We start from the raw sequence: 25,499 nt of genomic DNA, 5'->3' as shown, positions 1-25,499 counted from the left end.
AGCCTATACAGATGGTTTACTGTGATGGCGGAGATGGGAGGGTACCAGGTTAAGACCATGGACTGCGTCTTAGTCTTCCCATCCATGGTATGGCACAGTAACAATATGCAGATATGGGAAACAGTGCGTGGCAAAGGTTTTGCACTATGCCTGACCAACAGACAGTGCTCAGAGAGTCCTAAGTGGCACCTACATGTCTACCACAGGAGGACTAATTCTGTGACAAAAATGATAGTGTGTCTTGCATTATGGTGTTACCAGGACTAGCAGTGAGCAGAGAGCAGCAGTGTGATACCCTTCTCTGAGAATGAAGCCAAGTGGGGTACCACTTCCGCCCGGCCTTGTCTTCACTCCCATCCTCTACAGCCTGGCCCTCTGGTTCCCTTCTGACTCATGGGAAAATCTCATCTCTAAAGTGAGAAGGAGCCTAGAGACACTTCAGTACAGCACCCGAGTTCCCAAAGGAGGAAACTGAGGCTCGGAGAGGAAAGGTGATTTGGAAACTTAGTCAACCATTTCTTGGCAAGGTGCCCCTGGGTGAGGTGAGTAGCTTGAGGTCTAGAAGATATGCCAGGAAAGATGGCAGACTGTGTGTGACACCAATGGATCCTGGACTTGGGGAACAATGCCTGGATGCTGCTGACCATGTCTCTGTGGCCCTGAGGTTTGACCAGATCAGGGAGCTCTACAATTTGAACAGCCAGCCAAGATGGCCTATTCAGCAGCCACAACAGAGAGCGGGGTGCAAATCCCTCGGAGAGCTGGAGGATTTGGGAATCACATTGGAACCTCTATAGAATAGAGGGTAGAGAGTCTGTCCCCTTGCCACAGTGGCTTTCCTAAAGGGCAGTGGCTTTCCTAACACCCATGGAACATACCTGCTTACTCTTTCTCTCTGCTCCCTAGATTGTAGCCCCAAGGATCACTACAAGAGGAAGTGAGCAGACCAGGGAAGAAGGTCAAAGGGTGTTGAGGTAATGTTGTAAGAGGCCCCCTTCCGGAGGCAGGGTCTTGGGGAAGGGGTCAGTGAGATGCGGGGAAGCTTGGGGCAGATTTCTTGCATTCACTCACTCTTGGTTGAGCATTTCCTGGACTCCAGGGCCTGTGCTGAGTGTAGGAGAACAGCAATGACCAAGAGCAGACCACTAGCTCTCCATGTGGACTGTACTATGCAGCACAATCCTTGAGCCCACCCCACCCTGTGAGTGTTCAAAGCACAATCTGCTCAGCTCTGCAAGAGCCGGAGAACAACACCGTCCTTGTCTGTATGATCGGAGCAACTACCAGCCTGAAGTCTAAGTCATGGGACTCTTGACAAGTGCTCACCTAGCTTGGAGCTCCTGGGTGAGACCTACGTATAAACTGAGACCACCCGAGAGGCACAGTGGAGCCGGCTGAGGTTCAGTGCTTCCGGTGGAGGAAACCTTGTGTATGAAGGGCCAGAGGCAAAGGCTGGCCCGGGGGACTGGGGGCTGTGAATAGGAGCAGCAGGGACCGTGGTGTGGGCTTGGTCTGTGGCAGGGGAGCCAAGGAAGCTTTTGTCCTGCACATAAAGGCAGCCATCAAGGGTTTCCAGCAGAGCTACATGATTAGAAGCGTACTTTGCAGGCATGACTCACTCAGCCACGCTGTGGCAGCCAGGTGGGAGAGGCGCAGCTGAAGCTGGAGTTGGCGGGAGGTGACCCAGGGGTGCAGGCAAGAGGCAGGCTGGCCTGGCTTCAAGTGGGATGGTGGGGAGGGTGGGGTTTGGGAGAAAGTCAGAGGCAGTCTCAGTAAGGGTTGAGGACGGAGATGATATGAGGTAACAAGGAGCCAGAAAAATGCTTCTGGGTCTGGACTGGCTGACAGAGAAGCCTGGGAGGTAGAGAGGACAGGGGAGGCCATGGTTACCCATAACCCCAAGCCTAAGAACTACCTCTGGATTCCATATGATTGCAGGTAACTGCAGGGTCAGAATACTAAACCCTCTCCCCCAGAGTTCTAGTTATGACCCAGCTTAGGCTTCACGTTCATCCCCATTCCTCTTGGTCACAAACTCATGATCTTTCTCCTTTTCATTCTCTGAACATCATCTTTTTCTTTTGAATATTTTTCTGATATTGTGATATTTTCCTACATTTAAATTAGCTTTTAAGTTGGCCTAAAAAGTTTCATTGTGGCACTTTCAAAGTTCTTTTTCCTCTGTTAACAAACAGGATTTCATTAATTTTAAGACACTACTCCCCATGGTTTAATTTCATCTCACTGTGGTGCTGGGGATCAAGCCTAGAACCCCACAAGCTTCGTGAGCATTCTACCACAGAACATTTTCTTAATACCAGGCTCTGTGCTGGGGGTGGGGGTGGGAGTAATGAGGAAAGGCCAGAGAAGCTTCCAGAGAGGTGAGGAAACACCTCCGACCAGCTGGAACGTAAGAGGCCAAGGGAGGAGAGCAGGGAGGAGGAGGACCTTCAGAGACAGAGGCCAAGGGGAAGCACGCAAAGCCCCAGAGACACATGTGAGGTAGCTGAGGCCCAGAGAAGGTGAACAGCTTGCCCAAGGCCACACAGCTCTTCAGCAGAGAAAAGGAAAGCTCAGTCTGTTGTAAGCACATGCCATGTTTCAATGACCTTGCCCTGACCTCCTCAATCCCCCTCTGTCCTCTGTTCCTCCTGCCTACCCTACCTGTGGTTAGTCTAATAAGATGTAAAATTCAGGGAAGGGCTGCTGGTCCTCAGGCTGAATGGCCTGAAGTTCGAATCTATCTGTTAGAATTAGACTTAACGCTAACAGGTCACCAGAGTCAGCACTCTATACCAACTGCTCCTGCTCCGGTGAGGCTCTCTTTGGTTTGGTGATGGGATGTGACCACAGTCCCTCCTCCGGGGTGGGGAAGAGGTATGGCTTTTCTCCTTGGTGCCCCACGCTTGTTGCTTCAGGTATCACAGCTACTAAAAAGAATACCCACTCTCTCGGTACTTACTATGTCCTAGACTCTTGGCTGGATGCTGGCAGAAAGGTACAAAAGATGGTTCCTGTCTCAGAGTTGTAAGGATGCTCACAGCTAGCCCACCCTCCAGCTCACACTGTCTTGATCTAGAGCTTCATCCAGTAATAAAGAGCCCAGGACTGCATAGGCCAGGCAGCTTACATTTCTATCAGTTTAATCCTTAAGCTAAAGTGTTCTCCATCTGCAGCTTTCATATACCAGTGCCCCTGTATTTTCCTGGAAGGACAGAAAATGCGTCTTATCTCTTTCCCACACCTCAGCCCTTCCGAATTTCAAACTCGTTTTCTAGTCTATGGTTTCTTCACATGACCACAACCTGTTCTGTTTTCCTTCTTCAGGACCTCCAGAGTTCTCATTTTCTGTCCAGAATGCAGAAGACCCAGAGATCCTGAGGAGTGTGAGGTGCAGGGCTGCCGGCTGGCCACCATTGTGCTGTCGCTTTATGGAATCTGCTGTGAAGGGTGGCTGGAGGAAGGCTGTGAGTGCTGGGCAACTCCCTCACTAACAGTGAAAGTCTGTGAGCTTACACTCAACCAAAGCCCCAGGCTCCTGCTCCAGGGCCGTGTTCCCATCCAACACACAAAATATGGGCACTTCGGGCATCGTGAGACTATAAGCAGGATCTTAGACCTCTTCCTATTTTCTCTGACTTATTTTGAAGCATTTTTTTTCTGCCCAATTAAAAAAAAAAATCTTGGCTTCAATTATTAAGGATCTTGTTGCCGTGCTGCAGCCTTATCTCACGAGGAAGCTTGGTACCCATAACTTCCATGTTTTTACCCAGTGCCTTCTCAAAACAGGGAACTGGGCGGAACCAAGGGCAGCACTCTCCCTGCACATAGACCAGACAGAAAATGCTGAAGATTGTTTCTGTTTTGCAAATGCCACTTTTGAAAAGCCCACCTGCCGGTGTTGTCCTCCAATCCACATAATCCTGCCCTGTCATGTAGCTTTCCGAAAACTCAGGCCCACTGCCCACTGCTGCTCCCGCACCAGGATGACACTTGGCATCAAGGTCCTCCAGAAGGAGTGAAGCTAGTTTGGCTCTACTGGGTCCCACTGGCTTCCAGAGAGTTGCCTTGTCCACAGGCCGAGGCTGCGTCTTTAGAGCCTCCGCATTACAGGGCTAGCAGTGCTATTGGTGGTAACTGAAGGCCTAACTCCCAACTTTGCTAATGAGGAAAGCAGTGCCCAGAGGGTTTTGTGGGTGTTCCTGAAGCGACAGTGAGGATTGGATCCCCCATCTACCTCTCCAAGTTCAAATCTGTTTCTTTTCTTTTCTTTTTTCCCCCCTTTTCGAGACAGGGTTTCTCTGTGTAGTTTTGATGCCTGTCCTGGATCTCACTCTGCAGACCAGGCTGGCCTCGAACTCACAGAGATTGGCCTGGCTCTGACTCCCGAGTGCTGGGATTAAAGGTGTGCGCCACCACCACCCGGCTTCCAATCTGTTTCTTGACAGACTAACAGTTAAACCTCCCTCTGAGCAGGTGCCCCTTTTCCAGTAGGGAGGCTCTGAATGCCTCCAAAATGACCAGCCTTGGGAATCCACAGCCAACGACTTTGCACCTTATTTTGCTCGTGCATGCCTTAGAATTGGGCTTACCCTTGGGAAGCATGAAAATAAGGCTGTTTCTTCTGAGCAAAGTGGAAGTAGGAACTGAGATTTGCACCTTGTAAAGGGCACCTGGATGTACTAGCTGCAGGCCTTGTAGTGCAGGGCGTGAACCTTGCCAGGTAAAGGCCGGGTGGGGGTTAAGCATGGCCTCCTGAGGAACTGGGCTCTAGGGAAGGGCAGTTAGGTAGCTCAGCTGGGGAGAAACATTGAAAGAAAGTATGCCTGCAGGTCCCTGGCACCCTGGACAGCCCCCAGAGGCAGGGCCCTTCACCACCCTCCCCGCCCCCCTAGGAGGCCCTGGGTACCTGTTTATTCTTTAGGTCAAGGGAGAGTTCGTACTCGGAGGCAGCAGGGGTGTGGGAGCAGAGCGCCGTCGCCAGGGCAGGCTGCTGCTGGCCGGGGGAGGCCGCGCGGAGGGGGCCAGCCCGTGGGGAGCCCCCCGCCCCCGGCCGCTCCTCCTCCTGCTGGAGCTCCTGGGCTTGAGCCTTCGGGGCATGGGCACTGGGTCTGCCGGCTGCCACCGCTGCCACCACGGAGTCCTCCATGCCCCCACCGGCCTGGGCACAGGAGCCATCACTGTGAACAGAAGGCAACGGCGCTCGGTTGGGGGAGAGGGGATGGTGCATGTGGCCTGACCTGCCTGATTCTAGTCTTTTCCAATGAGAGAGACTAATGCGATATGTATATATCTTTTTGCGGCCCCCGCTAGGGAAGGGCTCTTATGGCTGGAAAGGGCCCCAGGCAGGGGTAAACCTGAGTTTGGGAGGGCACCTAGGTTGAGGGGGCACCTGGGTCTAAGACTCAGAACAGGAGCAGAATGGTGAAGAGTGACTGGGCTCAGGCCTGGGATCTGCCCTCTTCGTAGCTGGTTACTTAATGACCTGGCACCTGTCCCCAGTCTGGAAATGGGCGTCTCAACTGTCTAGTAGTTACTGCGCATCTTAAAACCTCTTGGCTTGTGGACACTGCTATATAGTGTTAACCATGGCAGCGGCCACGGTCTGGCTCCATGGCCGTTGGTTTGGGGGTACTTAGGGGGACTTGCTACATCTTTAGACTGCCCTAGTGAGTCTAGGAGAGGGCGTGGCCATCATCAGCCCTTCCAGACCTTCATTTTGGGGCTGGCCCTGTGGAGAGGAGGGCGCTTGCACTGCTGGGTTTATAGAGGCCTCTGTTCTTCACTAACTCCCCTTTCCTCTCATGGGCCGCCCAGCAGGTGGAGCTGTTACTGCCTTCCTCTTGCCTGCCCTAAGAAGACAGGGAATTAGTAACCTGCACTGCTTCTTTCTCCACCAGCCTCCAAGCTGTGCCCTACTTCAAGGCCCAGGGCTAAGCCCTTCCTCTAAGACTCCTCTGGATGAGTGTAGTGTCCCTGCTCTGTCTCAGAACACAGAGCCATCCTCAAAGAGTCCTTGTGTGCACAGCAGAGAACCACGGTGTAGTTAACAGATGGGCTCCAGTTTCAGGCCCCACCACTGCGTGGCATTAGTCATGTGACTTTGCCTCTGAGCCGTGGGTTCCTCATCTGCATAACCAGGGTTAGTACCAACCTCAGTGAGTTACAGTGAGGAACACAGGAGTCTGTGTGTATAGGAGTTTAGACGTGCTGAAGAAACTTTTCTTTCTACACTGTCCCCTCCTAGAGGCCAAGGCCTGGATCCTATTGGATTCTTATTTCCCCACAGAGAGCTGCACAGATGATAAATGCACTTTCAGTAGTTACTGATATATGACATGAACAGAACCCAGGACCTGGGGAATGGCTCAGATGGCAGACTGTACGAGAGGTTAGGATTAGAAGAGACCTGAGGGTCACACAGTGAAGCCTTCCCAATTTTTATAGAGGAGGACATGCAGCCAGTGAGGTAGGTATCCCTGGCACTGGAAAGCTAGGAAACCTGGGGATTTAGTTCTTCCAAGACTGCCCCACTCCAAAAGGTCCTCCAAACTGTGTTAGAAGGCCTCTTCTGTGTTTTCCCCAACCTTAGGGAACGGAGATACTCCTTAGAGGGTCCCAACCCCAGAGGTGGGATGAAGAACCCTCTTGGCCTCATCTCCACCCGTTGTTCCAGCCTTCCCTATTCCCCACCGATGAAGAAGAGCTCGTGGCTGTGTCTGGGCCTCAAGAAGCCTCGCTCTACAGCATAGCACTCTGCTCTACCACTTCCCGTGTGGCCACCAGACGAGCTTCAAGGACGTAGCCCTCTAGACATCGTACATGTTTTCTCACTACAGTCACCAGGAAGTTCTTTTTACTGTCTAACTTCAACTCCTCTTGCTATGGCATATGTCTTTTTTTTCCCCCTCTCAAATGTATGGAAATGGCCCTCTCCCCAAAATAAGACACCTTCCCCAACCCCAGGACTGGGCAGGAGCACTCCCTCCCATCCTTTCTCCGGTCTGTCATTGCTTCAGTCTCGGCCCAGACACCCAGGGCTACTTCGTCCCCAAAGTGTCCGGAGACTCTAGGAACTGAAGACTGCTCAGGGCTATGAAGCCATTCACTTTCTTCGTTGACATGTGCCTGGCAAGAGGCTTCATGGAGTTGTTACCCTTTGATGGCTGTGCTCTGCCAATGACAGTGTGGGGTGGTGGGTAGGGCTGGGCTCTGCCTTCCTTCCCTTGGACTCACCTACAAGCAACATGACGGGAAGTGGCCATGAGCCCCCTGAACTGTGCTCATCAGCGTAGTCAAGACGGGAGAGTGGAAGGAGACGATCATGGCTTCCCTGTCAGGAAGGATGGGTTATAAGTCTGCTCTTTTCCTCACCAGGTGACCTTGGTCCACTCACCACCTTCTTTGTAGCTCCATCTGTTCGTCTACAGAATGGGTAAGTACCTCCCAAGGTTGCCACAAGGAAGAGATAAAGCATATATCCAGTGCCTGGCATACACCAGGGCCTTAATAAATAGAGAGAATGGTTTGTTTCTGAGCCAGACCCACACAGCGTGCGACATTCTGAACTGGAAGGTATTTCTCCCACTTGGTCTTCTGCTGACCTTCACAAAACTGAGTAGCAAGGTTCTCCGTATAACACATGGTCTCTGTCAGCCCCCCAGATGGATTGGCTTCCTTGAGGCTCATCTGACCCCTGTTCTGTGCATGGAGAAGGGGTCCTGGTTTGGAGCATCATGACCTATGGGATTGTTGGCTTCTCTGTCCTCACTGCCTCATGCAGGCTCCTTGGTTGTACCCACGACAATGTGACCTTCGCTGGATAGGCATTGTCCAGAGTACATTGCGTAAATCTGTGATTTAGACCCTTGGTCAGGGAGCAGAAGAGTCCTACAGGCTCAGAACCTTTATTTTATGTCTAAGCATCAACAGAATGGGCTCTATGCCATGTTTAGACAGATTTTTTTTTAATGCTGGAATTTTCATTCTAGAACGATCCTGTTACACTATTGCAGATGGAGGACTGCCTACTCCAACCAGGAGCTGGTGATCTATGGTGCACAGCCCTGTACTTGCATCCAGAGTGATGCTTCTTCCAGAACACAGCTGTGTTTCTACAGCCCCTTAATGGGTCAGGTTCTAGGCAGCCTAGCCTTAACTGGCATTCTGTAAATGGGAGTCATTCATTCATTCTGCAAACAAAATATCTCCATTACAGTCTTGTCTCTGAGAGTCTAGAAGGTATCTAGGTGATCTCAGCTCCCTTGAACCCAGGGACAATGCACTTGCCTGGGACAATACTAGCATGTGAGTGGAACTGTTCACCAGGTTCTTCCTTGGCCTTGGGCCCCCACTTGAAAAGGCAAAAAAAGTAGAATGTGGGTGGCACCAAAATGAAGGACTCTGAGAAAGCTTTGACAGTGCCAATGTGACATTGGGCCTGTATGTATGCACGGGCCCAGGGCACCATAAAGACTAGTCCATACTTGAGAGTGCATTATATATATATGGAAGTAAAGGTCTTTGAGAGACTGAGGAACAGGCAGTTGCTTAGAGGAATATCACACATGACCAACAGAAGATGACCCACGTGTTGGAACTAGACATCACATGTGAAGAAGGCCACTCAGATGGGAAATCAGCCTGTAGCTTGAGGGTTACTAGACACCTGCTGTGCATGCCTGATCCTGGCGTATAACAGCATACATAAGTCTTCCTGGGCTTTTTGTGACTTCTCCATCATGCCTACTGTGTTTATTATCAGAGCCACCTTCCTGAAATGCAGGTGTTTTACTGCCAATCCTCTGCCCAGAACTCCTCAATGATTCCAGGGCTGGAGGAAGAAGTCCATTTACAGTCACCCCCACTGGACGACCTCTCTGTTCCACCAAGTCTGCTGAGCTGTCTTAGACCACCGTGCATCTCACAGGAGCATCTCAAAGGGCTCTTCTCTCTGTACAACCTTTCCACCCACACCATTCTCTCTCTTGTGAACTCTTTTAGGACTCGTTTAGTGACTGTGGGAAGAGTTGATCCTCCTTCTATATCCTGCTTCTTACCTCTAGGCGGGTAAGTTTTGACACTTGATTGTCTTTTAGCAATGACATTCGAATTATGCATCAATGTGTCTCTATTCTCCACTAGACTTCCATGCACCCCCTTTTAAATCACAGGTACTTATTACATTGGGCTGGTTCATTAGATGGGTATAATAAATGTTAATGGATGGATGAATGGACACGTGGGTAGATATATATTGCTTAATCTTTACTACTCTTCCAAGGGTGGAGATACTGGAGTATGCTTCAGTACATGCCACTCTAATTGTCCCCTAAGGAAATGTTCTTGCATATCTTCCCAAGAGTGCTGTGGGAGATTCTCTTTGTCTCTGAGTGCTATCACCCTACCATGAACTATCTGAGCAATAGAGAACTATCTGTCCCCAAGTCACATCCTCCCCAGGAATGCCCACATGACCAATAAAACAGGATTATAAAAGCCCATTGTGACTGTTGGGGCAGATTGTAGGGTCTTTTAACCGCCCCCACTCAAAGTTTATGGCAGAATTGTCCAAGACTGGTGGGCTTTTTGCCTCTGGGCTTGGCCTCTGCTGTGTGCCTCATCTCTCTTCCATAGAGATCACCCAACTGCGCAGCAAGTAAAATGTTGACACATTGAGATCAGAGGACACTGGCAAACTCACAGTGGAGGCCCAGCTTGCTACTCCTCCTCTTTTCTTGATGACTAGGGTTATCGTTGTCTTCTGTTCTCAGACCTAGAGATCATTTCCAAGAGCCTTTACTAAAATCTCCAGGTTCTCTACCTGGGAAAACGCTTAGCCTCTCACATCTACCACATTTTACCACCACACCAGTGCACGTGCCCAGATAAGAACACTGATTCAGAGCAATGACACAGAGGAATTTCTGTGCCAAGGGCTGCAGGTATCTCTGGGGACACAGAGAAGATGCTTGGAGAAGTACCATACAGCTTTGTAGAGACTTGTCACTATCTCCGGGGCTGATGGAATGCTTATTCAAAGGCCAGAGAGCTTGAGAGGGGTAAGGCCCCTGCTTTTGCACCTGAGTAGCCAGATACCTAATGTTTCTGTGCCTTGTTCTCTCATCTGAAAAGTGGGGCTGTGAACTGAGGAGTTGGAGATGGAGTGACCTCACAGGTAAACCTTCTATAGGGGAGCAGGCAAGAAAAGAGGGAGTCAGGCAAACTGGGTCTACATAGCTCTACCAGGGTGCTGACTCAGGAAGGGAGTGCCCCCTTTAGGCTCCTTAGTGGGTCTTGGTAGGTCACACTTTGCAGTTTCAGGAGCTGGATGGAACAGGGACAATTGAAAACCGAGAGAGGGGACGGGAGCTTTGTTTGGAGAGGGGACCACATCTCCCCGGCCAGAGGCCAGCTTGCCCTGCAGCCCGGCGCACAGCTGGAATAAGGTGCTGAGGAAGTGGGCACACTGAAGATGTTGGCCTCTCGAAGGACAAGAGGTGAGATATTTTTCTACCACTGCAGCTGTAACAGTAATTACGGGGACCTGGCTGGAAAGGTTTTGAGGGCTGGAGGCCTCCTCCCTCATGCTGTGGCTCCTCCCGAGGACCTGGCCACCCACCCACACTAGATTACTCCTGACTCTGCCACTCATTCTCAAAGCTCTTCTGGGACAAAGAAACAAAGCATTTTCTAGACAAAAGCTAACAACGTGCTTCACATCCCCTCAGGGTTTTTCATCCTTTGCTAAAACACATCTTTTTTCTCCTTTCTTTGAATCAATAGAGTTGCTTTAGATGGTCAGAATGAATGTAGGAAGCCAAGTGTCTTCTCAGGCCCCAGATGGGACCAGAGAAGGGCTGAGATTAAAGGGAAGGCCAGAGTTAGTGACAGACAAGAGCCAAGTCAGGGAAGAGGCTGGAAATCCTACCCACGGTCCCACGGTGGGCAGACAAAGCCAGGGCTGCTCTCTTTTCCTCTGTGTCCTCTGGCACTGGGACATCACCCTCCCTTACTGGACTCTGCTTCCTCACTATGCAGCAGTGTTTTAGACAACATGCCTCACTATCTGCAAGGAAGGAGAGGCTGGCTTTCTTGTGGCAGTTCTTGTGCCTTGTGCACCACCAGAGGCCATAATCTTCCATCCCTGCTCATGATCCGAACCCTCAGCCCACCCCAGACCCCTGTGCAGAAGCCCTCCTATGTCTTTCCTAGAGCATTTACTACAAGCTCACTGGCCCATAGCTTCTTGACCACCATGACCCAAGCTGGAAGCTAGGTTTGCCATAGAAGGCCCTGGGAGGGCTCCTCCATTTCAGGGACTGCCACAGCTCCCCTAGTGGTGACAGCCTTTCTCCACCAGCTCACTAGGGCCGCTTAGAGAGAAGTTATTCTCTGTCCCTGTTTGGCCTTCCTACCTCACCATAATTTGGACAGCCCCCACCACAAGCTTCCACCACCGTGAACTGAGTTGCTCCGCTATATCATTCCCTCCACAGTGGACTGAAAACCCTCGGAAACAGTGAGCAAAAATAAATCTGTCCTCCCTGAAGTGTTTCTATCAGGTACTGTGGTTGTTATGGCAACAAGGTAATGACTGCAGGAGAGTTGGATATGGCAGGAGAGTTGGATATGGCAGGAAAGTTGATACGGCAGGATCACCCACCAGTAGAGTAACTATGGGGCAAGACTCCCCACTGTCTTCCCGGAGTTCCTTTTAGTTTTCCTCCTGCGATGCTTTTCTGGTGTCCAGCCTGGTCTTTCTTGCTCCAGTAAAAAACACAAGCTACGATAGCAGACTGACTCCGCTATTTCCCTCAGTCCCGGCAGGAAGGGATGCCAGACGCTGTGGCAACTTGAGACAATGAGCATTGTTCAGAACCTCTCTACTACATATTGACTCTGGGAGGAAGCCTTGGAGATCCCAGCTTGCTCAGCAGCTGTGGGGCAGGACTGAACCATAAACCCTTCACTCTTGAGAGTAAATTGATTTCTCATTTCAGAGGAGCAGACAGGCAAAGCTCTGGGCTGGCAAGGAGACTTTTCTGATACAATGTCTGGCTGTCTATGTCATCCCAGCCTCCATGGTGACATTCCAGGTCTGGTTTAACCTCTCCGTGTCCTGCCTGATGTCGAGAAAATCCCCCAATCCTTTGCTCTAATTGCCTGGCATCCATCTGGGACATTCCCTTTTATGTTCTATGCCTCAACTTAGTCCCTCCATTCAGAGTCTGTCTTGAATCTTGGACTCTTTTCAGCCAGTGCTCCATTAGTCACAGGTGAGAACAGACCTATTTGGATAAGGTTTCCTCCCTGTGAGCCTGTTACCTGCCAAGCCTAAAAGAGGACCTCTCTCTGAAAGGTCCAGCAGAGTGAATGTTAGGATTTGGACCTGAAATGCCCCCGAACCAGGTGTTGGTTGCTAATCTGTGGCTCTCTAGGAAGTAGAGGAATGTTTAGGACAGGCGGTCTGGTGGGAGGAAGCTATGGCACTGGGTGTGCTCTTGAGAGGGATGGATGGTGATATCTCAGCCCTTGCTCCCTTTCTCTTTTTTCTTCCTTCCCTGTCAGCCTATCTCTGCTTCCATCTCCCTCCTTCCTGGCTGCCGTGAAGTAAGCAGCTTCTACCATCATGCTCCCTACATGACATGTGGTACTTCCAGGGCTCAGAAATAATGGAGCCACATGACCATGGTCTGAAACCATTGAAACTGAGCAAAATACCCTTCATCCTTTACATTGGCTTTCTCGCACAGTGAGCATAAGTAACATGTAAGGTCATGGGTTCCCACACATCTTCCACTGGGTCCACTCCCAGATGTTTATCTAAATACTTCTCAGTCATTTAAAAAACCTTTCTTCCCTCCCTCCCTCTCTCCTTCCTTTTCTCTCTCTCTCTCTCCCTAAGTCCCCTGCCGTGTGTGTGTGTGTGTGTGTGTGTGTGTGTGTGTGTGTGTGTGTGTGCTGGAGTGGAAGCCAGGGCCTCCTCATGTGTGCTAGGTAAATGTTGTACCATCAAGCTATTTCTAGAAAGTCCAGCTTTCAAGCAGCTAGCATTCATTGAGTTCTTAAGACATGCCAGGCATCTTTCCAACTCATCATCATATGTCATGCCCCCCAAACATTCCAAAGAGGAGAGCTACTGCAATCCCTTTCTCACAGTGAGGGTGAGAAACATGACGTCACTTCACCAAGGCTGAAGTTTGTAGGCACCAGGCCTTGGCTTGAGCTTGCATTGGGATCACTCTAGTTGGCACCTGTCTTCTGTTCCACACCACACTGTCATAAAGTCTCCCAGCATCCATCTGCTCCTGTGGAGCACTTCACTACTTCCTTGTCTTTGGAAGCCACCAAAATCCCTGGGGATCATCCTTTAGTCCCCGAAGAGGAAAGGGGACTCATGCTTTCAGTAATAGATGAACAGGATCCTGCTTACTAAGATGATTTTTCATCATGAATTAGCCAACTCATGCCAGTAAGATCAATGAATCTCTTATGAGTATGTTTGGTAAGACAGTTCCCCAGGGGACCCAAGGAGCCCTGAATGACTCTCTAAGCCTTTCAAGCTTTGGCATGGACATAGAGCATGATGGTCACACAGAGCTTACCAGTCTGTGTGGGTGCTGGTACCACCCACAACCAATTTATCAGCAAAGGGGACACTTTCAAACATGAACAAGAGGAAGCGGGGCTCACAGCCACCACTGGCTGCTGCTGTCTTTGAATAACTTCTGGTCTTGACTTCTGCCAGCTTCTGCCCTCCTGGCCCATCTTCTCTGAGGAGACACAGAATTCTTTCCCAAGGTCACTTGGGAGGGTACTTAGGCGGTCACTTAAGTACGGAGTAGCTAAAGATGTGTCCAGGCACTTCATGTGAGGGTAAAAGGTGCCGGCCAACCTCCTCAGCCCTCTTCCAATCACATGTGTCCTTGGATCTGGAGTGAAAGAGTGTCCAAGCCCAGGACATAGGCTGGGATTTGACAGGGTATCCCTCAAGTCATATTGGAGAAACTGAGACATGGAGAAAGGATGTTCCCTTTCTTACTGTGTTGGCAAAGGTTCTGGGCTTCTGGGGACCTCAATTGTACATCAGCTGGAAGTCCCCAGCTGGAAAATACATGGCGAGGTACTTCTGGTAGAGTTCCTTTCTGTCCTGTGCTTTTACATCAGTGGACACATTCTCTTCTCTCCTTCGGCTCCTCTTCCTACCAAGGGCAGCCACACACACTGCCTTCTCTTCCTCAACAATTGTCTTTTTAATTTTTCATTTGACATGATCTTCCTATGCAGCCCAGGTTGGCCTTGAACTATCGCTGTCCTTGTCAGAGGGTCTGGTATGTTGGAATTACAGGCAGGCGCCATCACATCTACTGTTTGTCCCTTTAAGTTATCTCAAAAGATCTCCAGAAGCCTCCTATCTTAAGGCATCTCGAGCCTCTGAAAAGGTAATAATGTTTTTCAGAATGCCTGATACGATTAAATCAGTCTTGCTATAGACTATTTCTTGTTTTTATTTTTCCCACTCTTGGTTTGATTTTTAAAAAAAAAAATGATTTTTAATTTTTTTTTGTCTGACATTAGGTGCCATTGTGGAAATTATAAATTATTTTTTTTAATGGGCTGGCGATAGGTTAAATGAACTAGTAAGAGGGCCATTCAGAAGGGAAATAAAATAAAGCTCAAGAAGTTGTGGATTAGAAAATCTTCAGGCCTTTGAGGAGAGGGCGGTGCTCACAGGACTCCAAAAAGAACATCCCAAGGATCCGCTCAGGTCAGTTTGTGTAAGTAAAATTTAAACAGCTTCACCAGAAAACCTGGAAGACTATGTTGAGCACTGTGGGAATAGCAAGGTACTCCTAGGGCACCATTCATTCTTTGGCTCCCAGGCCCAGAGGAATGCTCTCCCTAGGGTATGCAGAAGCCCCAGTGAGGAACAGACTTCCCTGTTCAATGCCCCTGCTCTTCAGGGGCCACTCTGTCCCACATTCCACAGCGGGAGGTTTCAGACCCTACCTGAGGCCTAGGGGGTCAGCTGTGCCGTGTCAGGGTAGGACACTGAAGGATTTTCACAGGCTCGGGGGCTCCCAAAGTGTTCTGCCACCTAGCCACAGGACCCCGAAGGAGATAACCATTTTTCTTGGCCTCTTCTGCCATGCACTGCCTCCTAGGGCCAGGGGCCTCACAGGCTAGGAGGCTGCCTCATATACCTTGAATGTATCATGAGAAGATGCTCCAGCAGTGTGACCTGGATGACCCTTTGGCTGGTCTAAATCAGTGGGTGGGATGGGTTTCAGGAAGCCTCTGACAGGGCTCCAGTGACTAACGGAACAGGCATGTGAAAACTGTAATTGCCTAGTAAACACAAGCTGGTCCATTGATCTGTTTCAGGCCCATTACAGCCAGCTGGGTGAAGGATGGATGAGGGGTTTCCCCAGGCCATTGCAGGATCTCCCTCATAGTCCTTCCAGAAAGATCCTGCCTGGTTCAGCATCCGGCAGATCGGGACCTGCTGTAGGCATCACTGGTTAGTTGGTTACCAGGTATGGCATGTGAGTCATGACCCAAGTCATGTATGATGGGACCGGGAGCCTGGTTAGGACTGGAGGCCCTGGACACGATAACGGTGCATACCCGGGAGAATGTAGGCTACAAATTCTTTCTTTGTCGTCTTCTTTTTTTGAAATGGTAGGAAAATGTAAAACCCAAGGCGTAGAGAAACCAAACAGTGGAAGGCTGTCCCCTCAAATATTATCAGCAGTTAACTCTGTGTTATTGGATAGCATTTTCATTTTTCTCTTTTTGCTTCTGAGTCCACTAGACTTCCAAAAGGAAAGAGATGTTATTTAAGATCAAATGAAATGGCTAAAAGGATTTTCCTCTAGCTCTAGGGGGAAAAATCCCCATTGTCAGCATCCAGGGAGAAGGTTAGGCCTTGGAGTTGGACTGGCTCAGCTACCAGATTTCACTAGCCACGGTCCTTTTGCCAAGACACCTAGGGTCCTTGTCTGCACTTTTAGGTCACATCTGTCTCACAGATGTGGGTATGCAGGGATAACTGCCCGGAATAAGGGTGAGGCGATGGGGAAGGAGCAGGCACCAAGGGAGGACCCCCTTCAGGATGTTGGGGCTCCAGGCTCCCCAGCTGTGAGTCCCTCTTCCTCCCGCTGGGCTTCCTCTGCCCGGCTGCCTCTCCTGCAACCCACCTTCCATTATCTAATGGAAGCCAATCGTCCTCATCTAGTCCCATTACCACCCACGGAGTGAAGTGGGCTGCAGTTCTGGGAGCTGCTGGGAGGCGGCTGGCCAACTCTTGGGTCATCCATTGTTCTGAATGTCACTGGGCCCCGTAGCTGCAATTACAAGCTTATTCAGTTCCCAGAGCACAGCCCTGTCATCACAGTAGTGAGGAGGAGGTAGGGAGGGGACAGGACCAGGTCCCCAGCCGGGGCGGGGCGGGGGGGGGGGGGAGAGCCTGGCACAAAGCTGCTGTTTCCTGCCTGGTCACAGCAAAGCTGAGTTGGGGCTCCTCTAGCTCCAACCTGAGGGTTCACTTCCCTGGCTGGCAGGCCCGGGCTGTTTGCCGGAGCTGTGTGGGTATTGGTCTCATTGGTGCCCGCTCTAATACTGCCTCTTCATCTCACCTCAGCATCCTCTGCCCGTCCACAACTGCTCCTTTGCTCCTGGCTCCCTGGTGCCTGTCCCTGGCCTCCCCTTCACAGACTTACTCATTTTCAGGTCTTCCCTCTCCCACAAGCACCACTGGCAGATTCCAGGACTAGAGAGCCTGCCTGACACAGCTACCAGCTGCTTTTCTGGGGACCTGGGCAGGCTGCCTTCCCTTTCCTGTGACTGGGCTTCTCTGCTTATTTGGGAGCCAGTGGGGGGTCCCTTCAGAACCCCTGCAGCTTCTGTCTAGAGTGTCTGGCCTCGGGGCTAACACAGCTGGGCAGACAGGTAAACTACTCCTGCATCTCATAGGAGAAGAGCTCAGGGATTAAGAAACAGGTAGGTCCCTGACTTAGCCCTGCAATATGGAGTGGGGTCGGGGGTGGGGGTGGGATGGGGTGGTGTTGGGGAGGGGAAATGATATGCTACAAACTTGTGTTGACCTTGACCTCAGCTGAGAAGCAGAGGAAGAAGATGAGGAGCTTCCAGAACTGGCTAAACGATCTTACCGACTGGTTTTGGATTCTCAAAGTCGTCTGTAGAGACCAGTTGGTTTACCTCTGAAAGTCCTCTGGAGGCTGACAGACCTGGTAGGAAACCAGTTTGGCTAAGGATTTTAGGGGTTGCTCAGAGGCTCCGGCCTGCTCACCCTGTGCTAGGCTCTCAGCCTGGCCATTGACCTTGACACGGTCTTCTTGACGAACTCTCAGGACGTTTAGTATATTGTCTGTGGAGGTGGGATGCCTGGTCCTCAGGAAGGGACCAAAGGGCTGTGCAGGGGTCAGTGACAGAGTCAGGACAGATGTCGGGAGTCTAGTGGGAGAAAACTTGTCTTAGTTTGGAGTTTTCCCAGAAATCAGCCACGGTCAGGCCAACTAACAAGTGAGTTGCTGAGTGCCCCAAAAGGACCCAAGAAGCGGTCCTCACAGACCAATAGATAGAACAGACTATAGGAAACTGCAAACCAGACAGACGGGTGGGGAAGGGCAGTACAGCTGAAATCTGGAGGCAGGCCACTGACCTCTGCTGCAGAAAGCCAAGGCCTATGGGTCCTTCTGGAACATTCCTGAGAGCCTCCCACCTCTTGCCCTTCTCCCTAGCTCTTCCAGTCTCTAAGCCTATTGCCTGAACTTCTAGAAAAGACCCAGCAAACCTTCTAAGAGAAGGGACTAAGAGAAGGGCTTGCCCGGCGTCCGCTCCAAGTCTTGAAGACAACCCTCACCCTTTACAGGGGTGCTGGACTCCTTCCTGATGCTGCTGGATATGGTGCTCTAGGGGAGCCACGTAACAGAACACAGAGGAACCTGGGGGTAGGAGGGAGGCAGGAAAGAGTCCGCCCCACCTGAGCCTCAGCTTCCCCGCTCACCCTTCCAAAGAAGCCCTGCGCTCCGACAGGGCTCCAGCACAATGTTCAGGGGAAACTGAGGCGGCTGCTGAAGTGGGGGGGGGTCCACTCCTTCTCCTCTGCTGACTGAACAGTGACAGTCCACAGGAAGGAGCTGGGCCTTCTGTCTCATCCAGCAGCGTCCCCTGTGTGCCTCCCCGAACTCTCCTCCTCTTCTCTCTCCTCCTCTCGTGTCTCCCGGGCTTTTCTTCCTAAGTCCCCAGGAGTCATTTTTCTCTTTAGTGTTATCCTAATGCCCTACTAGATGGGGCGAAGGCTTCTCAAGGATCCGAGTGAGCCTTGTGTGTCTTGTGCTCCAGACTTGGCCGCAAATGTGGCAGAGACCAGAGTGCACTTGGCCCTTCCATTCTGTCTCCCCTCCTCCAGGCTGGGCAGCCTCAGGAAACCCCCACTTCTTATTTAAGGACCCGGACTCCTTGCCCCTCGTGGGCCCCAGCTCCCCTGACTCGGCTTCAGTCTTGCCTCTTCCCAGTGGCCTCCTCTTGAGGATATCTGAGTAGCAATGCCTTTGCGTGTGTGTGTGTGTGTGTGTGTGTGTGTGTGTGTGTGTGTGTGTACACGCATGCCTTTTTATATTCCTCATTGTTTCCCAAGGAGTCAAAGGGGACACAATTATAGAATCATTGAATCTCTGATGTGAAAATGGTAAGTCTTGGGAGTTCAAGGCCCCAAGTTCAAGTCCAGGTGTTGGTATTTATTCTATGACTGTCTGTGACTCATCTGACCTCACTGTCCACTCACTGGCAGCAGGGAGGATCGCCTGCCTGCCTGCCTCACTGTGTAACCTGGAGATCAGTGACATTACATGTCAACGCTACTTCCTAGACAGACCCGCCCTTACTAAACAGATGAGAAAACTGAGGCCCAGGGGTGTTAAAGCTTTCAAATAATTCCTAAGTCTGGAGATTCGAGATGGGGCCAGAATACCAGTGATGTGCAGGAAAGAACTGTGAGGAGAGGAATCGGCAGAGACTGAGAGAAGAGCAGGGGCAGAGGGCAGTGATGTGGATGAGGGGGAAGGTCATTAAAAAGCACAAGGCAGGGGGGAGGGGGAGGCCAGAGCGGGGCGTGGTGAAAGCATGGCGACGATGAGGACCACACAGAAAGGCCATGGGAGGTAAGAGGGAGTGTGATTGGCCCGGACAGAATGAGGACAGCACAGGGCTGCGACACCAAGCCCTGCTGTGTCACCACTGTCCTTCTCTCGGGTTGTCAGCCAGCTCCGCGAGGGCTGAGAAATCCTTCCAGTGAAAGCCAGTCTCCTTGGCCCCCTTTTGGAAGGAAAACTGAGTCTGCCACAGGCAGGCCAGGCAGTGCGCATGGGTTGAACCTCCATGAGTCCCACCACCCACCCTGCCACAAGGAGTCCGCAGAAACGTAAAGCCAAATTCATCTCTCTTCTTTGCCAAATCCATAATTTACACAAGCTGATCACAACATGGCTGGGATTAAAGCAATGAGGTATGAAACGTGACCTTGAAACGTGGGAATCGCTCACGTAGGACCAGAGGAAGGAGAGAGGAAGGGGAGAATGGGAAGCAGAGGAAAGCAAACAGACCACACAAGACTAGCAGGGGGCGGAAGCGGCTTGGCTCGCGTGGGATCGGAGCGGAAGGAGGGCGGCAGGGGAGGGAGGAGGGGCCCGTTCGCACCTTTGGGAAGCCAGGTCTGAGCAGGCAGGCTTCTGCTCGGTGTCAGCAGCGGGGCAGCAGAACTGGTGCAGCACGGTCTCATTCCTGCGGGCAGAGAGGGGAGAAGGTCAGAACGTAAGGCAGGTCGAGCCGGTTCTGAAGACCCCTCAGCATCTCTCCCCCCCAAAACCTGGCTACCCTTTCTCTGCCTGGAACCCCCAGTGAGGTGCTCAGGCGACCAAGCGCTGCTCTGGAGGAGTGTGCGGAACACCTTTTCCATCCATCCAGGCCGTCTCCATCAGTCCTGGGACAACTGAAACACTGGCCCTGAGCACAGTTCCCCGGGTTTCCCACTCTTGTACTGCACTGTGCGTCCCTGCAGGGGGTTCTTACTTGCGATTCTCTGTTCACGGAGCTGCCTTTTATCCTAGTTAGTTCTTTATGGCCCTGTCCCTTAGAAGTCCTGCGAGGCAGAACAAGGTCTAGAGACCTGTGACATGAGGACTTAGCCTCTGTAAAGCCCCTCACACGCAAAGCCTCAGAGCATTCACACAGCCTTCCCGGTTGCCGCCTGGAAGTTCTGCGATGTCATCAAGATGTCTGATGGAGAGACGAGAAAGTGTAAGTGTGGGTTCTAGCTGGAACTCCGGATGGCCAGGTGAATTCATGTTTCACTGTGCGGGCCTTCATGCTCTGGTGAGACAACTTGCACTTTACTGAGGGGGTTGAACTGGAGAGGCGGCTCTCAACCCTAGCTGTCTGTTAGAGCCACCAGATTTTAGAATATACCAGTGCCTAGGGACTCTGAGTCACATGGTCTGGCAGGGGTTCAAGCACCAGAACTCTTTATAAAGTCCAGGCTGCAAAAGTCCCTTCCCAGCCAACACACTGTGATTCTGATACCTGTATAGAGCCAAGTTGGAGCTAATACTACACTTAGTGCAGGGTGAAGGTCCCTTGCCCTGTTTTCAACTCTCCCTTCTTAAGTCAGAGAATGTCAGGTCTGGAGGATCCCGGTTCATCTGAAGGAGGGTTCTGGACTTCCTTTAGGTTCAGAGTACCTTGTCCAAACCAGAGCTTTCCTTGGAGCACACTTGGTAGATCAACAGAGGGGGAACAGTAATGTCACCGGGGAGCCGAAACTCTGTCCCACTGCACAGACCTCCCAGGCCCAGTTTTGGAATCTGCCGCCCAGGCACCTCTTAAGAGTCCCAGAGTTCTGAGATCAGAGATCAGTATAGAACACAAAGGTCAGCTAGATCCATGAAAGAAAGTAACCCTGGAGCCTACCTTAAATAGATAAGCACAGTTACCGAGAGGGTACATGTTTAGGTTAGAAACGAATCAGAAGGAAACAGAACTATCACTTACCACCTGGGAGATGTTTTTGAACAAAACAGAACAGGAATTCCATTAAAAAAAAGATATGCTGGTATTGAGGTATATGGGAGGCTGAGGCAGAAGGATCAGTATGAGGCCAGCCTGGGCTACATAACATGTTCCAAGCTGGCTAGTGCTCTGTAGCTCACTATATTCACTTGCTATAAAACAATACTATCATAAGTCAATACACTGGGGAGGTGTGTTTATCTTGTACAGCAGGAGATGTGAAGACTCCAGTCTGATGTTCCCCATGGAATCCTGTGTTTGAACACTTAGGCTAACTGGTGAGGCTGTTTGGGAGGGTTGTTGGGCCTTCGGGATAGGAGGCGTGGCTGACAGAGGTGGGTATCTGGGAGCTCTCTCTGGTCCCGTCTCAGCTTCCTGAGCTTCCAGCATATGAATAAAGCCACACTGCAAATTTATACTACCACAGACCAGTGGTTCCCACCACCATTGGTCTACGCTGCTGCAGCCACCATGTTCTCCCTGCCAGACTGTGGCTCTAAAACTTCGAGCCAAGATAAACCTCCTGTGCTTCAGGTTGCTTTTCTCAGGGAATCTGTCAATTAATATCCTTCTTACATTGAGCTCCAAAACACCCTCAATGAAAAGACAAATTCATGAGAGAAAAATGTGGAAGCAGTCATGGTAGAAGAGAAAAATCTAAAGAGCCAATAGATATGTGAAGAGATGTTTCACATAGCTTGTAGCCAAGAAAATGCAAATTAAGGTGGCACAGAGGTACCATAGCTCATCCATCAGATGGGCAAACACTAACAAGATCGCTAACTCCCGGTGTTATTGAGGCTGTGGGAGATGGAAGGGGGTGGAGTGTGTGCTCTTAGTTCTGCCTGAGTGGGTATGGATTCTTATAGCTGCTTGGGGGAATTAGAAAGGACATACCTTCCCATCCAGAAATACAATTCTGGGATTTTACACTTGCTGGGATGCAAGTATTTCTCAGAAAGGTTTTTATTCCAAATGTTTAAGGGAGCATTGCTTTTCAGGAAGAAAGAAGAGCTAGAGTCCCCAGGCAGCAAGGAATGGCGAAGACTGCGAGACCTTCTTGTATACCTTGTAGTTACATGCTTGTCCAAAAGAACCAGCCCTTTATCTCTTGGTCTGTAGATGGAGGTCCACACTTACGGCTAAGTGCGAATATCTGGGGCAAAGGAAAGTACAGCATACAATCCCGACTTGGTAAGAAGCAGGGACCTCCTCCTGTGAGCTCGTTAGTTTTTGGTCAACTGGACACAATCCAGGGTCATCTGGGAAGAGGGAACCTCAACTGAGAAGATGCTTGCTTTTGATTGACCTGTGGGGAAGTCTGTCGGGGCATTTTCTTGATTAATCAATGATGAGGGAGGGCCTAGGTGACTGTGGGCAGTGCCGTTCCTGAGCAGGTGGTCCTGGGCTGTATAAAAGAGCAAGCTGAGCAAGCCATGAGAAGCAAGCTAGGAAGCAGCCTTCTCTGCTCCTCCATGGTCTCTGTTTAAGTTCCTGCCTCCAGATTCCTTTTTGAGTTCCTGTCCTGACTTCCCTCAATGATGAACTCTGATGTGGAAGTGTAAGCCAAACGATCCCTTTCTTTCTCGAGTTGCTTTGGCTCATGGTGTTTATCACAGCAATAGAATGCAAACTAGGACATGTGTGCACTTCCTGTTTTATGAGTGCAAACTAAGCTGTTAACTTTGGCTGCTGCAGCAGATGAAGCTAGGGGAAAAAGAGGTCAGAAGTAGAAGAGGAAAAACAGCACTTGGTGTGACCGTAACAAACGAAGTCAAATATAAAATTGTGTTTATGGCATCTATTACTGTAAATACATTAAAACTGAATGTATACTAGGATGGGAATAGAGAGTGCCAGAAACCAGCACAATCCTGATGTCATTTCAGGAATCACATAGAGTTTTTATATTGAAACTGCTAATTTAAAAGATTATCAATTATAATTTAGTTATAACTTATGATTATAGATTAAGAATTCAGCTACTATGACATTGTAAAAGGTCAAGGGTTGAGGGCATAGCTCAACAAGAGAACGAAGGCTTAGAATGTACCAGAGCATGGGTTTAATGTCTAATATGAGCAAAGAATGAATAAAAGGGCAACCAAGAAAATAACGGGCTGGGATGGTGGCTCAGTGGTTATGTGCTCGCCCCCCAAACACAAGGACCTGAGTTCGGGTGCCCTCCCAGCACTCCGTAAAAGCTGGAACCCCCATCTGGGCAGTGGAGGCACACACCTTTAATCCCAGCACTTGGGAGACAGAGGCAGGTGGATCTCTGTGAATTTGAGGCCAGCCTGGTCAACAAAGCAAGTTTCAGGACAGCCAGGACTGTTGTACAGAGGAACCTTGTCTCAAAAACCAAACCAAAACAAACAAAACAACAAAAAAGCTGTAACCCCAGTAGTGGGGTACAGAAACAGGAGGATCCCTGGCAACTCACTGGCCACCCAGTCAAGGTTCAGTCAGGAACCTGCTTCAAAACAATGGAAATCCATGGAGAAAGGTACCCAGCGTCAACCTCTGACTTCTACATACACATGTACACACACATGTGAACACATACCTGCCTACAGAGAGAGAGGGGTGGAGAAGGAATAATAAGAAAGAGGAAAAATCAATGTCAGCCTCTAACCACTTGTGTTACCCATGAGAACTGAGGCCCACAATAGAGAGACACTGTGTCTAGAATTGTCCTGTGATCAGCCTTCCAGCTTCCGCTACTTCCTCCCCCTGCTGTAGCTTCCTGGGGCAAATCAGAAACCTTAGAGAACTGTCTGGAACCAAAAGACATCGTGATTATATACAGAACAACCTGGCTTGGAAAAGGGGTTCAAAGGAAGGACTTTGGCTCAGAACCTCAACACTTTGGCATGCACGGGAGGTGGGTGGTGGGTGGTGGATGGTAGTGGATAGATAGCTCAGGTGTGCCGGCAAAGCTTTGCCTACACTTCCGGTTACAGTCCATCAGTCGCTCCCATGTCCACAGCAGGCTTAGAGTTCCTGGCAAGACCATCAAGCTCACAGACAGACAAGCGGCCTGTTGCCCAGGCAGGCGACGGCATTTCAGGAATGAGAAGCCAGCAAGCCACAGTTACCATCTGACACAGAGTGCCTGAGGGGACAGTCTGTGTTTATGAGGCACGCTGTGAGCTGCTCCACTGTCCAGTCATGGAAGATGGGCCCCCGAGGCTCCCCCAGACCCTCGGATTCCTAGCTGCATCGACACATGCCATGGTGATGCACACCTAGTGTCGGGAGCCCTTCTGCTCTCCAGGTGTGGCTGGTTGGCAGTGCTGATGGGCTTCAGTCTGTGCAGAGCTTCCGGAACACAACTTCAGTGGCTGAGGCTCCCAGCCCTTCTCTGGCTGCCCCTCCATCCACTGCCTGCCCTGGGGTCTCCCCAGCTGCACCCAAAGCTTCCTTCTTTATCTTCCCTTGAGATGTTAGTCCACACTGAGTTGCAGGTTCTGATCTCCTCCCCTGCCGCCCAAGGACATGTTCCAAGCCCCTGATCTGGGCAAGCCTTAGTTTCTGTGGGCTAAATGTTACCTGCAGCCTTGCAGATGGTCCTTCTCTCTACCCTGGAGTGTTAAAGAGGGATCTGTGATGGGAAAGGTCCTTCCCCTGTGTCCGTCCTTCCCACAGCCCCAGTGTGATCACGGGGAACACGGAAAACAACTGAGGTTCTGAATTAGGGGTACTCCACTGATATTCCCCAAACTTATGAGAACATAAAAACCACAGGAGATGGAACTTGACAAAGCCAGAGGACACCGAGGAGACCCCATAATGACATGTGATGCATCAGGATCACAGGTCCTGGACCCCAAAAGGGACATCAGTGGAAAAACCGGGAAAGTGGAGATGAAGTGTAAGGTTTGTGGGTGACCAGGAGAGATGGTAGATGATAGATAAGTACGTGACGGATGATAGCTAAATATGATAAAATGTGAAGGAAAATATTAATTGGGCTTTATCACTTTATATTGCTTATTGTGTGTGCTTATAAACATTTTTACAATGCCATCATTCATTTTTTACAAAACCCCAACACAACTCCTCCTCACTCAGTAGAAGAGGGAACTGAGGTGCCTTGTGCTGATGAACTGCCCGTGATGTATCGAGTTCACACAGGCGTTTGCCTCCCTCCTGATGGCAACTCTTCATGTGGTGGGTTGTCAGCCCCTTCTTGTACAGAAAAGAAAGGAGGTAAGTAACTTTCTCAATTTTATTGTCACAGTGTCAGCTCAGGGCCATGAGCTTGATCACTTGGCTCCAGCTCGGCCATTGCTTTGGAAGTCTGTAGACCCTTTAGACGTGGCATCCAGCAGGTGGAGAGACGTCACTTCAGGCAGGCCTATGAAGATTCTACTCAGTTCTGGTTCTAACCAGAGCTCCCTGCTTCC

At 50.5% G+C, this 25,499-nt stretch overlaps 1 protein-coding gene across 1 annotated transcript in view; it reads right to left on the bottom strand.

The window, feature by feature from the left end:
- Iqsec3 (IQ motif and Sec7 domain ArfGEF 3) overlaps positions 1–25,499 on the bottom strand; it is a 96,275-nt gene that overhangs the window by 47,045 nt on the left and 23,731 nt on the right. The window contains 2 exon segments of the mRNA XM_028880410.2: positions 4,910–5,180; positions 19,723–19,806. Of these exon segments, the coding sequence (XP_028736243.1) occupies positions 4,910–5,180; positions 19,723–19,806 (355 nt within the window).

This window comes from Peromyscus leucopus, chromosome 3, assembly GCF_004664715.2.
Source record: "Peromyscus leucopus breed LL Stock chromosome 3, UCI_PerLeu_2.1, whole genome shotgun sequence".
Taxonomy (NCBI): Eukaryota; Metazoa; Chordata; class Mammalia; order Rodentia; family Cricetidae; genus Peromyscus; species Peromyscus leucopus.
This window is presented reverse-complemented; position numbering and strand designations above follow the sequence as displayed.